The 14,214-nt window shown below is 48.3% G+C and overlaps 1 protein-coding gene across 1 annotated transcript in view; it reads right to left on the bottom strand.

Moving 5' to 3' along the window:
* Positions 1 to 290: 290 nt before the first annotated feature.
* RNF145 (ring finger protein 145) overlaps positions 291 to 14,214 on the bottom strand; it is a 38,016-nt gene continuing 24,092 nt past the window's right edge. The window contains exons 7-11 of the mRNA XM_073567866.1: positions 8,973 to 9,113; positions 8,692 to 8,874; positions 8,462 to 8,609; positions 6,912 to 7,268; positions 291 to 2,031 (exon numbers count right to left, since the gene is read on the bottom strand). Coding sequence (XP_073423967.1) covers positions 1,564 to 2,031; positions 6,912 to 7,268; positions 8,462 to 8,609; positions 8,692 to 8,874; positions 8,973 to 9,113 — 1,297 coding nt within the window. The 3' untranslated portion in view covers positions 291 to 1,563. The remainder of the gene's footprint in view (positions 2,032 to 6,911; positions 7,269 to 8,461; positions 8,610 to 8,691; positions 8,875 to 8,972; positions 9,114 to 14,214) is intronic.

The following is a 14,214-nucleotide window of genomic DNA, read 5'->3' as shown; positions in this document are numbered from 1 at the left end:
AGAAGGAGATACCTGATTGGCTTACCTCAGAGAGCAGGTCTGGCATCAAACCATATTAAAAGTGCTGGCAAGAATTGAGAGGGAGAAGAGGAGGATGCAGCTGCAGTTTCTCAAAGTATAAAGAGAAGTGAAGGGGCAGCAGTTGCAGACTCAGCTCTAGCCTCATGCCAGATACAGCCCACCCATTAAGAAGGCATACAGAGGGACTGAAGGGGACATAAAAGTGTATGAACACCATGCGCACACTTACAATATATAAATGATGACACAATAAGACTACGGCACCGCGACATGTTTAAATATAATTTATTAAGACATTCAGCTATGTCCGTCAGTCTACATCCAAATGTACCACTAAAAAGAGAGCAAATTAAACATTTCTCTAAAATAAAAAGTCACATCAGTGAGATCGATCGACAGCTCAACCTCTCTTTACAGCCAATGTATACTAGTATAAATTAATGGTTTTTCTTTTTTTTTTATTTTATATCAAAATTCACATAAAAAAAGTTTTGTTTTTATTCTTTTTTGATAAGTTTTTTTTCTTCCACCTAAAGCCATAATCAAAATGTAAAAATTATTTAATTTTTTTCTTTTTGTTAAACACAACATTTCTGGCCAGGGCAAAACAAAGAAAAAGAACACAAAAAATAAAAAAAAAGCAAAAATATATCATCAAGGTGCTAGCTCTACCGATAGCCTCACTATGGCATTTGCTGAATTTGATCGTACACAAGTAGTATGTACTCATTTCCAAAAAGTGCAAATATCGCCATTAACACTGTAATTTTTTTCCGATAAATAGACTGCAGAAATACGATCTGCAAAGCCCCGTTTCTGTGCAGTGGAAGCTCATCCCATGGTTACATGATCACCTGAGCCTCCAATTATACTTCATATAAGGGCTGTACAGAACTGCAATATTACCGAAAAATAAAAAATATTTGGCGGGGTTCATCATTTTAAATTACAGTGATGCCCCGAGATTATTTTTTTTTTTTTTTTTAGTTTTAATTTTTCCCAGATTGTTGTATTTTGAGTGCGAGCAAGTGAGCATGCAAGCGTGCAGCCTCCCTTTTTTCACACTAGCCGTGTCAACCTTCCCCATGCTTTTAGGTAAAATTCTCAAAAAGCAAAAAAGAAACATGATTTGTTTGTGTGTAAACGTTGATGGCCTAAAATTCTCCTGATTAGAAAAATCAATTTCCAGAAATTTCAGGAAAAAAAAAATAAAAAAAATGAATACAAAATTCCCGCACCATGGAAAGCACCCATCAGCATAAGCAGCGCTTGTGTCCATTGGCAGTGGCTGGCAGCGGTTAGAAGGGATTATACGATTGGGTTTAATTTTTTGCTTTCGATACTGAAAATGTAATTAAAAAAAAAAGAATAAAAAATAAATAAAAATTTGCACATGTTCCAGGAGGGGGGATTTTTGCATACACGTTTGATGAGTGTCAGTGCTTAAGTTTTCATGTCGTCTCCGGGAACCGCGAAATGCCGAATGTGGCAAAGATGGGATTTGGCTTGGAAATGACAAGTCCCAGCAGACAGAGCTCACAATCAGATCCCCCCATAAACTTCTCTGCTACGGAAGAAACATTTCTCTCTGAAGTCCTCTGACTGCTCAGCATCCGAAAGGCCCGCAACCTCCTCCCTGCTGTCGTGTCCCCCCGTGTCTTCCTGTAGACAGCCCCCTATGGGTTCTGGATTTGTCTCTGTAGGTTCTGTGGACTGAGTGTCTCTGCTCTGCGCAGACGCTGCACCGCTCTGCGCGGACGCTGCACCGCTCTGCTCAGCAGGGGCCGTGTTGCCTTGTACTTCCCCAGAATTGTTTTCTGCTTGTGGATTGAGTACGCTGGCATCAGGGGCCGGATTGACCATCGTTCCGTTCTCTGCCCCCGCCTGCTGGGACAGAGACTTTAACTGGCAGTGACACAAAGGGCAGGACTCCTGCACATACAGCCACTTCTTAAGGCATCCAGCATGGAAAAAATGGCAGCAGGGGGTGATGACGGCCGAATTCATGTCCTGAAAAAAAAGGAGAAAACAAACTTTACATTAAGGTAGAAATGCAGATCTATCGCTTGTCACAATTAGAGATGGGCGGACTCCTGGATGCCGGGTTTGGCAGAACAGTTACAAAAAGTTTGGGTTTGGCTACAAGAACAGGACCTGGACCCCATTCACTTTGAATGGGGTGCCTGAACATAAAGTGTTTACCACGCTGTTATGTGCATGGCAACATGGTAAACACTGCCTCTGATCGGCGGTAAAATCATCCCTGCCGGTCAGAGAGCCGCGGTGCCCACACTGTCAAATGACAGCATGAGCGCTCAGCTGTGATCGGAGGTATAAAGTTTACCTCTGGTCAAAGGTGTCTTCTGATGGGACTACTGCTTCCATCAGCAGGTGCCTGCTGCAGCTAATAACAGCAAGAGCGGCTGATGGGAGTATTCATCAGCAGCTCCTGCGCTGTAAATGATTAAAATAGAAACGGCGCGGGTTTCCCTGTATTTTTGAAAACAAGCCAGGCAAAACTCACAGATGGGGTCAGCAATCCCCAGCTGTCAGCTTCAGCAAGGCTGGTTATCAAGAATAGAGGGGAGGGGAGGGGGGGGGGGGGCTTCATGCCGTATTTTTATTATTTTAATAATTTAAAAAAAACTGCGTGGGGTCCCCTCCCCATTTTTTATCAACCAGCCTTGCTAAAGCAGACAGCTGGAGGCTGGTATTCTCAGGCAGCTTAAAAATAGCAGCACGCAGCTGCCCAGAAAAAAGGCACATCTATTAGATGCACCAATTCTGGCGCTATGCCCATCTCTGCCCACTTGCGGTGGCCAGTGGGGTTAATATCACCTTTGTATTGTCAGGTGACATCAAGGCCATGGACTAATAATGGAGAAGCGTCTATAAGACACTTATCCATTACTAATCCTACAGTTAAATGGTAAATAAACACAGACAGAATAATTTAAATAATTAAAAATATGGTGTGGGGACGTCTCTATTCTTGATAACCAGCCTTGCTTACACAGACAGCTGAGGGTTGCTGCTCCCAGCTGTGGGTTTTGCCTGGCTGGTTATCAAAAGTGCAGGGGAACCCATGCAGTTTTTTTTTATTAATTATTTATTTATAGTGCAGGTGCCGGCTGATGAATACTCCCATCAGCTGCTCCTGCTCTCACTGTTATTAACGGCAGCAGGTGTCGGATGATGGGATCAGTAGTCCCATCAGATGACACCAGTGACCGGAGGTAAACTTTATACCTCCGATCACAGCCGCACACTCACGCTGTCATTTGACAGCGGCTGTCTGACTGGCGGTGATTAGAGATGAGTGACTTTGCTTTTTTTTAGGGTCGAGTCGGGTTTCATGAAACCCGACTTTCTCAAACGTCGAGTCGAACGAAATCAGCCGACTATAGGGAAAAGTCGTGAAACACGAAACCCAATGCAAGTCAATAGGGAGAAAAGTCAGCAGTGAGTGGAGGACTGTAAACACACCTGGCATGAATTTTAACCCTAGAGGCGGCGAAATCTCTCTCCCACTCCCCTTCTCTCATTGGCTGAAAAAAGTCACGTGCAAGCATTCGGCGAAACCCGACTTTGTCGCTTGGGCCGCCGACCGCATGGCCAACTTCACACTGTGGTCGGGTTTCGTTTCATGAAATCCGACTTTGGCGAAAGACGGCGACTTTTGAATCTGACCGACCTGTTTCGCTCAACTCTAGAAGTGATGATTTTACCGCCAAACAGAAGAAGTGTTTGCCCCGCTGCCATGCACATGACAGTACGACAACCACCCAGTGTTTGGGGTACCGAACCTGAACAGTAACACTAACTTCCTGGTGAAGTCCATGTCAGTAGGTGTTCGGTACGGACGACAAACTTTACTGTTTGGGTTCGTCACCTCTAGTCACAATGTGTTTCTTCCCAGGAATGACGACTTAAAAAGGGAATGTGTCATCAGAAAATGACTTATTGCTTCAATCAGGTTTTTAGGTTAAAAGAGATTTTATATATACACAGTGGGGAAAATAAGTATTGGATACTTATGTACACTTCAGCTGTGAGAGACCGAAATTAAAAATAAAATACAGAAAAATCACATTGTATGATTTTTATATAATTAAATTGAATTTTATTGCATGAAATAAGTGTTGGATCACCTACCAACCAGCAAGAATCCTGGCTAACACAGACCTGTTAGTTTTTCTTTAAGAAGCCTCCTAGTCTGCACTCATTACCTGTATTAATTGCACCTGTATGAACTCATTACCTGTATAAAAGACACCTGTCCACACACTCAACCTCTCCACCATGGCCAAGACCAAAGAGCTGTCTAAGGACACCAGGGACAAAATTGTAGACCTGCAAAAGGCTGGGATGGGCTACAGCAGGGTTCCCCAACTCCAGTCCTCAAGACCCACCAACAGATCATGAAATCCTGAAAACATGATCTGTTGGTGGGCCTTGAGGACTGGAGTTGGGGAACCCTGAGCTACAGGACAATAGGCAAGCAGCTTGGTGAGAAGGCAACTGTTGATGTGGTCAGAGGAGATAAAAATAGAACTTTTTAGGTATCAACTCTACTCGCCGTGTTTGGAGGAAGAAGGAGGATGAGTAAAACCCCCAAGAACATCGTCCCAACCGTGAAGCATGGTGGGGGAAACATCATACTTTGGGGGTGATTTTCTGCAAAGGGGACAGGACGACTACTGTATTGAAGAGAGGATGGATGGGGTCATGTGTCGCCAGATTTTGGGTAGCAACCTCCTTCAATCAGTAAGAGCATTGATAATGGGTCGTGGCTTGGTCTTCAGCATAACAATAACCTGAAACACACAGCGAGGGCAACTAAAGCAGTGGCTCCGTAAGAAGCATTTCAAGGTCCTGGAGTGGCCTAGCCAGTCTCCAGACCTGAACCCAATAGAAAATATTTGGAGTGATCTGAAAGTCAATGTTGCCCAGCAACAGCCCTGAAACCTGAAGGATCTGGAGAAGATCTGTATGGAGGAGGGGGCCAAAATCCCTGCAGCAGTGTGTGCAAACTTTGTCAATAACTACAGGAAACGTCTGACCTCTGTAATTGCAAACAAAGGTTTCTGTACCAAATATTAAGTTCCTTTTTTCTATTGTAGCAAATACTTATTTCATGCAATAAAATGCAAATTAATTACGTAAAAATCATACAATGTGACTTTCTAGATTTTTAGATTCTGTCTCTCACAGGTGAAGTGTAACGACGACAAATATTACAGACATCTCCATTCTTTGTAGGTGGGAAAACTTGCAAAATCGTCAGTGTATCAAATACTTATTTTGCCCACTCTGTATATATCAGATTTACACTTCCTGTTCTATATAGATGACTCAGCAGTATCATAATCATCACAGACAGGATTACAATGACTGATAGCACAGGATCCAACATTCACAATAGGTGATGTCACAGCTCACCTCCGCTTCCGCCTGTACAATGACTGATAACACCTCTATATACAGTAGATCACACAGGATCCACCATTCACAATATGATGTGATTGTGAAGGCAGGAGGCGGCGAGTTGGGACCTTTGCCCAGATTAGCGCATGCTCAGATAACCCTTCTATAAATAAGAAGTAGGCGACTTAGGGTACCGTTACACCTAGCGACTCCCCAGATATCCCGACCAGCGATATGACGCGGTCAGGATCGCTGGTGCATCGCTAGGTGGTCGCTAGTGAGCTGCCACACAGGCAGATCTCACTAGCGACATCGCTGGGGACGGGGATCGCTACTTACCTGTCAGACGCGGCGATCCAGTGTCCTCCCGCCCGGCTCCACGCGTCGCTCGTCGTCACAGCAGGAAGCGACCGACGAGGAATGATCCAGGAGCTTCTCGCGCGATTAGCGATAACCAGCGGGGGAGCCGGTCGGAGGTAAGTATCACATGCAGCGATATCGCTAGCAATATCGCTGCAACGTCACAAAATCGGTGACTTTACAGCGATATTGCTAGCGATATCGCAGTGTGTAACGGGGGCTTAACACTAGGCCTAGTGGTCAGTGTGAAAATTGCATTTTTTTTTTTTTTTTTTCCCCATGATCAGCAAAAGAAAACAAGAGAAATAAAAATGTATCCTCCCTCCTGTCTGGGACAATACGCCACACAGCAGTGTGCTGCTCCCCCGCGAGGAACAGCCAGCCTGAGAAGAGGGGGCATGTCAAGGCTCCTGTTCTATAGAGAAACAGCCATTATCAAGAAACTGGCTGATAACAGCGGAGAGCTGAACACTGCTGTAGTGTCCCAGACGGAGGGGTGAGCAGTGAGGAGCAGCTCCTGTCACACCAGCCCCCTGATAATGTCTCCTTGTCTGCAGTTCGAGGTGAGGGGGCATGGCCTGCTAGTAGCCCTGCAGTGAAGGAGACATTATCTGGCTGCTCCTCACAGCGAGTAGCTCCTCTTTGCTATGTGACGTATTGTCCCAGACAGGAGGGGGAGCAGTGAGGAGCAGCTGCTGCCACACTGAATTACAAGTGTTATAAAGATAAAAGAACTGCACTGGGCATCTCATCTTTATAGTTTATGAGGACAGTGACCGAACAAAAATGTTTTATCTCCCCCAGAGTACGGTGTTAAAGGTTTTCTCGGACAAGAGTTGTTAAATAATACCACCACGCTACTGGATAGAATAGCAGAGATCCTCATTAAAGGACATCCCCCTCCTGTTACAATAGTCTGGGGCAGTGACAGACGCTGTGCTCTGAATGATCGCCCCCCTCAGGACAGATGAAACATTACATGTCATACATTGCATTTCATGGGCGGCCCTCTATAACGCACATACTTCTATTACATCCATTGTGTGTCACATATGAATAGTGGTCCGAGATCAGGTAAGTGACCAATCTTTAGGGGCACCTACCTGATAGCAGATAGAGCAGATGTCGTTGTGCTGCTCCAGCTGCTCGTCGGTGGCGGTGGGTAAGGACTTGATTTTATTCACTGCGTCCCTGCGCAGAAGAAAGCTCTTCCATCCGAGCTGTGCCCGCAGCCAGACGTTATAGTACGAGTGAATGAAGATGATCATGGATCCCATGACGGTCCATTCTCCAAACACCGTCTCCGAAACCCCGTAGGCCACTACGCACAGAGCCACCAGGAATTCCAGCAGCCGGTAAGTGCCGTTCACGTAGTAAATGACGTCGTCCATGTTTTCCACCGGCTCCTTCCGGAACTCCTCAATCATAAACAGAACGTAGATGAAGAGGGTGCCCAGAACCTGAGGGCGAAATGTCAAAAATTGTAAGACTTCATCTGCCGGCGCCATGATGGAGCGGCCGTACGAAACTAAAATATCTATCCAGATGTTCGGCTAACAGAGCAATAAGTGATCGGCAAGAAGGCAAGCCGCCATCTCGTATCATTAGCTTATTTTAAAGGAGCACACTTTGTACCGGTACAGTCCTTAGCGTATAGTCGGAAGTCCTAATCCTCTGGATACAGAGCTAAATAAACATTGTCCGCCTGCAGCCACCACTAGGGGGAGCTCAGGAGTTTTCTGCATTTTTTCTAAGGCTAGTAAACCATAAAGATGCAGAGAGCCCCCTCTAGTGGTGACTGCAAACAAATAAGTGACAATTTTTATTTTTAAGTGAAAAGAAGTTATCACCTATCCACAGGACAGGTGAAAACTCACTCATTGACTGATGTTTGACTTCTGGGACGAACATCGATAGGCAGAAAGGACAGCTTTCATCCCCGACGTGGCACTGTTATCTGCGTTACAATGGACATCCAACTGCTGCTCCATTCATTCTCTACGGGTCGGAAGAAAAGCAGAGCCTAGTGCTCGGCAGCCTGGTATGGAATGAATAGAGTGGTGGGCGAACATGTGCACCGGCACTGTATTTAGGTGGGTGCAGGTCCCAGCAGTTGGGGCGCCCCCTGGATCAATAAGCTATCACTTACCCTGCAGATAGCACCATAAGAAAAGGCGGCTATAAAGGAATTTAAAAAGGGGATGTCCAGTGAAAACAAGTTATTTATCTGAAGCATAGGTGAGAAATTGCCGATTGGTAGGTGTTTCTACGTGCACCGATCACCAGGTCGGAAAATGGAGGGGCAAGTTGAATGCCCGACCGCCACGCTATTCATTCTCAACAGGTAAGGGAGCACGGTCTACTTTGCGGGGGATAAAATGATGCACCAGTGGTGGGACCCCCACCGATCAATAGGTCATTACCTATCCCACACATAGGTGATAACTTCATCATAGCCTTCTTTTCTTACGGTGCCCATAAACCTTAGGAGTCGGCTATCTCTCCAGACTCCGCCATACATTCTCGGCTGGTCCAAGCATACATGTGTTTTCATTAAGGAGGGTGGAGTGCTGCAGCCAGAAACCTCGGACAGTTGCACTTATCCAGTGGATCTTGCTGAGGATCGCAGGAGACATTTCTTAGATGCCTTTACCTGCAGAGACGTGAGGATACTGCTGGATATGATGATCAGGAGCCAGAAATCCATGTGGAAGAACTGACAGATCATGTAGGCCATGTAAGAAGGGAAGATCAGGAGGAACAAGCAGAGGCTGACGGCTCGGAAATGCTTCCAGAGACTCCTGCAGGGTGAGATATATACATGTGTTATGTATCTCTGTTCTTGGGACGTTGAGGACAATAAAGGATCTGAACTTTACCCACTTGTCTCGAGAAGCCCCCAGAGCCAGGACGATGGGGTCAGCAATCTCCAGCATGGACTGCAGGATGGAGGCCACCACTATAAACAGGATGATGCTCAGGAGGAAAGCGCGATGGACCACTTGTAACTCGATCAGTCCAGTCTGCACAGCGAGGATCAGCAGTGTCACCCCCTCTGTCATCCCCCTGGAGGAGAGAGAGGACGTGATAACACATTTCTGCCATACTTCCCCCCCCCCCCCGTACTGGCCGGTCATGATGGATGGGAGACGACATGCACCCACCTGTTCATCGCAGGGTCGTTCATAAAGGCCCGATATCCCTGCAGATAAAACTTGCAGAGGGTCAGCACTCCGAGAGCCACAAACGAGACAGTAAAAACCAATCCAAGGAGCGAGTATGGCGTACTGCAACACTCAGCAATACTGCAATGCAAACAAAAAAAAGCAGGCATTAATAAAAAGACTCCAACGTTGAAGTTTACAGTTCTGCAGACTTTCCAATCGCTCACCATTTTCAGTATCTCTGCTGTCGGCAAACGAGAGGTTACGCTCCGAAGCTGAAAACCGAAGCAGAACCGGATCCTCAAAGCTGAGGGTTTGCTACAATTGCATTCAGTGTGGACAATCCTGCAGGGATACAGAGACTTGTGCTGCCGCTGTATTTAGGACTAGACTGAATACATTGCTGCAAAGTCCCAGCTGTGAGGAGTGTGCGGCCTGTGCAGATCTGCAGCCTCTGGGAGCAAACAGGAACAATCACTGGTAATGACAGCAAGCAGTGATCAAGAAAATGTGACATCACCAAAAGTCACAATAATCATAGGTTAATAACAGATGGGGAAGGGTCAACATGGCGGACACTAGACCTAATGCTAGGCTCACACTTACTACTCACAGAAGACTGATAACACCTCTATATACAGCAGATAACACAGGTTCCACTATTCACAATAGGTGATGTCACAACTCACTTCCTCCTGTACAATGACTGATAACACCTCTATATACAGTAGATCACACAGGATTCACCATTCGCAATAGGTGATGTCACAACGCACTTCCTCCCCCTCCTGTACAATGACTGATAACACCTCTATATACAGTAGATAAATTAGGATCCACCATATACAATAGGTGATGTCACAGCTCACCGCCTACTGTACAATCACTGACAACCCCTCTATACACAATATAACAAAATCCACCATTTACACCAGGAGATATCACAGCTCACATCCTCCTACAACTGACCTTTATCTATCTCTATATATATATATATAACACCCAGAGGACATAATTTAAAAAATATATATATATATATATATATATATATGCATTTCCCAAGTCCTCGTTCAGAAGTCAGTAATATTTCACCTACACTATATTATAATAAATAATAATAATAATAATAATAATAAAAAAAAAACCTGTTAAGTGCCATCAGCATTTTGGATCAGTGTTTGGTCCGATTTGTACCATCAGTGATTTTCATGTATGGAGGGGGGGGAAGCAGCTTCTATGCTTGGATGCTATCCGTGCACTGGCCAGTAACCTTATGATCTCCGGCGGAGTATGGAGCAAGCCAGCACAGCGCCACACACTGTGTAATGGCCGCTGCCAGGAACTGCAGCTCAGCTCCTATTCTCTTCAATGGGTAGTGGTCATTACAGCTGATCGGAGGGGGTGTCCGATGTCTGACCCCACCATTACTATATTGACCTACCGTAATGATCGATCATGACAACCATAGCAGTAGACGACAGCCCCTTCTTTGTAATTATGATCCTGCCCCATCGGTGCGGATGTGCACGGACCCCCTATATAGAGGCCTGGACTGATACTGCCGTACAACCCTATTCACGTAACGCGAATCCTTCTGTAGTACCAGACACAGCCCGTGTACAAAAGGGGTGCTGTGTATGAAGGAAAGCAGCAGTGTTTTTTTTCTTTTCCTAGTCCTTGACAGGACAGGTAGCACCTATAGGACTGTGCGAGCACAGCTCACAGGCTTTTTTTTTTTTTTTTTAACAGCGATTGTATAGGAGGACCACGTTGATCCCACAGGACAGGATCCCTCGCTCTTAGAAGCGCATGGCACTGCCAGCGTTACAGGTCTGACCTGCTCCGTTCCCATCTGGCTCGTCAGATGCCAAGTGGAAAATGAGTGAATATTTGATGTGCGGTACATGGGTCACGTAGAGCACGGAGCAAATGGAAACCTGGGACTGTTTACTGTCAAAGCGCAGGAGAAACGCACGGCAGAGCTGAAGGATTTATGGCCGGAGCCTTGATGAGGAGTCTTCAGGAGATAAGATTCTGTGAATCCCTCTGGTGCAATGTGAGGTGGCCTCTGGATGGGGGCGAGCGGATTAGGAAAACTATGATGGAAAGTCAGGATTACATCAATCACTGATAATTGTTATCAGCCGCGCCTACCACCAGGTGGCGTCGTAGAGCCATGGCTGATCAGATATGGTTGGAAGCTCTCGGCTCCGCTGTAAGAAGGCAGCAAACACACCAAAAATCTATATACTAAGTGGTGCAACTTTGTAAATACAAGGCACGACCTCAAACCCAAGTGTTAAGCCCCCGACACATAGCGATCTCGCTAGCGAGATCGCTGCTGAGTCACAAGTTTTGTGACGTAACAGCGATCTCACCAGCGAGATCACTGTGTGTGACAGCGATCAGCGACCGGCCCCCCTGCCGGTATCGCTGATCGCTGCAAGAAAGCCCTGGACATTTTTTTGGTCGCTGGTCTCCCGCTGGCCAGCACGCATCGCTGCGTATGACAGGCAGGAGACTAGCGACCAGCTGTTAACTAAGGTAAATGCAGGGTTTCTAAGCATAGCGCTGTGCTTAAGAAACCCGACGTGTACCTTAGTTACCAGCTCCCTGCATAAGCGCACTGGTAACTAACGTACACAGCGACGCTGCGCGCTCGGCGTCGCTGTGCTGATCGCTGGTGAAGCTGTCTGACAGCTCACCAGCAATCATGTAGCGACTCACCAGCGATCCTGACACGTTGATATCGTTGTCAGAATCGCTGGTGAGCCCCTATGTGTGACGGGGCCCTTATAATCAATGACGGTGGCAGGAGGCCTGGTGGTGAACGGTCCCCCTCACCAGAAGACACCAGAATGGGCAGGTCCACCACTGGCGACCTGCACTTTTCATGAATGGGTTCAGATTCACAAAAGTGTAAGAGCCTAGAGACACCATAATGAGTTTTATTCTGCGGGCATCATCATCCAGCATGACCGGTTTTACGGTGGGTCAGTGAAGGCGTGGTTAGGTATATCCTTGGAGGAAAGTAGATACCACCACGTCTTAGCCAACCGACCCCCCCCCTCCTTTACCGGATGAAACCCTCTGACCTTAAGGTACTGTCACACTTAGCAATGCACCAGCAATCCCGACAACGATATGACCCGGTCAGGATCGTTGGTGCATCGCTAAGTGGTCGCTAGTGAGCTGCCAAACAGGCAGATCTCACCAGCGACATTGCAGCTGTCGGCAGTCGCTACTTACCTGTCAGACGAGGCGATGCTGACGTCCTCCCGCCCACGCGTCGCTCGTAGCCACAGCAGGAAGCCCAGCAGGAAGCTGACGACGAGAAACGGCCCAGGCCATACTCGCGATCAGCGATAACCAGCAGGGGAGCGGTCGGAGGTAAGTATCACACATAGCGATATCGCTAGCAATATCGCTGCTGCGTCACAAAACCAGTGACGTTATAGCGATATCGCTTAGTGTGACAGGCCCTTTATACTGGTGCATTGGCCCTGGGTGGTCCCTGGTGCAGTACAAGGCCCGGTCTCATGGTGCAAAAAGAGTGTAGGCAGGTGATGAAGGCATTAATGCAAATGACTGGGGCTCATGTTCACCAGACCTGAATCCATGTGACAATCTCTGGGACACTGTGAATAAGCGCTTGTGATGCACCAATTAGCACCACAGATGACCTGACCCCCACTGCGATCACCATCTGCCATCTCATCAGGAGCGTGCTCAATGTCACCAGTGCACGTCGGGCGTCACACACACACACACGTAGGCACGTCGGGCGTCACACACACGTAGGCACGTCGGGCGTCACACACACACACACACGTAGGCACGTCGGGCGTCACACACACACACACACACGTAGGCACGTCGGGCGTCACACACACACACACACACACGTAGGCACGTCGGGCGTCACACACACACACACACACGTAGGCACGTCGGGCGTTACACACACACACACACGTAGGCACGTCGGGCGTTACACACACACACACACGTAGGCACGTCGGGCGTCACACACACACACACGTAGGCACGTCGGGCGTCACACACACACACACGTAGGCACGTCGGGCGTCACACACACACACACGTAGGCACGTCGGGCGTCACACACACACACACGTAGGCACGTCGGGCGTCTCACACACACACACGTAGGCACGTCGGGCGTCACACACACACACACACACACACGTAGGCACGTCGGGCGTCACACACGTAGGCACGTCGGGCGTCACACACGTAGGCACGTCGGGCGTCACACACACACACACGTAGGCACGTCGGGCGTCACACACACACACACACGTAGGCACGTCGGGCGTCACACACACACACACACGTAGGCACGTCGGGCATCACACACACACACACACGTAGGCACGTCGGGCGTCACACACACACACACACGTAGGCACGTCGGGCGTCACACACACACGTAGGCACGTCGGGCGTCACACACACACGTAGGCACGTCGGGCGTCACACACACACGTAGGCACGTCGGGCGTCACACACACACGTAGGCACGTCGGGCGTCACACACACACGTAGGCACGTCGGGCGTCACACACACACGTAGGCACGTCGGGCGTCACACACACACGTAGGCACGTCGGGCGTCACACACACACGTAGGCACGTCGGGCGTCACACACACACACACACACGTAGGCACGTCGGGCGTCACACACACACACACACACGTAGGCACGTCGGGCGTCACACACACACACACACACGTAGGCACGTCGGGCGTCACACACACACACACACACGTAGGCACGTCGGGCGTCACACACACACACACACGTAGGCACGTCGGGCGACACACACACACACGTAGGCACGTCGGGCGTCACACACACACACGTAGGCACGTCGGGCGTCACACACACACACACACACGTAGGCACGTCAGGCGTCACACACACACGTAGGCACGTCAGGCGTCACACACACGTAGGCACGTCAGGCGTCACACACACACACACGTAGGCACGTCAGGCGTCACACACACACACACGTAGGCACGTCAGGCGTCACACACACACACACGTAGGCACGTCAGGCGTCACACACACACACACGTAGGCACGTCAGGCGTCACACACACACACACACGTAGGCACGTCAGGCGTCACACACACACACACACGTAGGCACGTCAGGCGTCACACACACACACACACGTAGGCACGTCAGGCGTCACACACACACACGTAGG

This window comes from Dendrobates tinctorius, unplaced genomic scaffold, assembly GCF_039654945.1.
Source record: "Dendrobates tinctorius isolate UK_male_01 unplaced genomic scaffold, ASM3965494v1 ptg000020l, whole genome shotgun sequence".
Lineage (NCBI taxonomy): Eukaryota > Metazoa > Chordata > Amphibia > Anura > Dendrobatidae > Dendrobates > Dendrobates tinctorius.
This window is presented reverse-complemented; position numbering and strand designations above follow the sequence as displayed.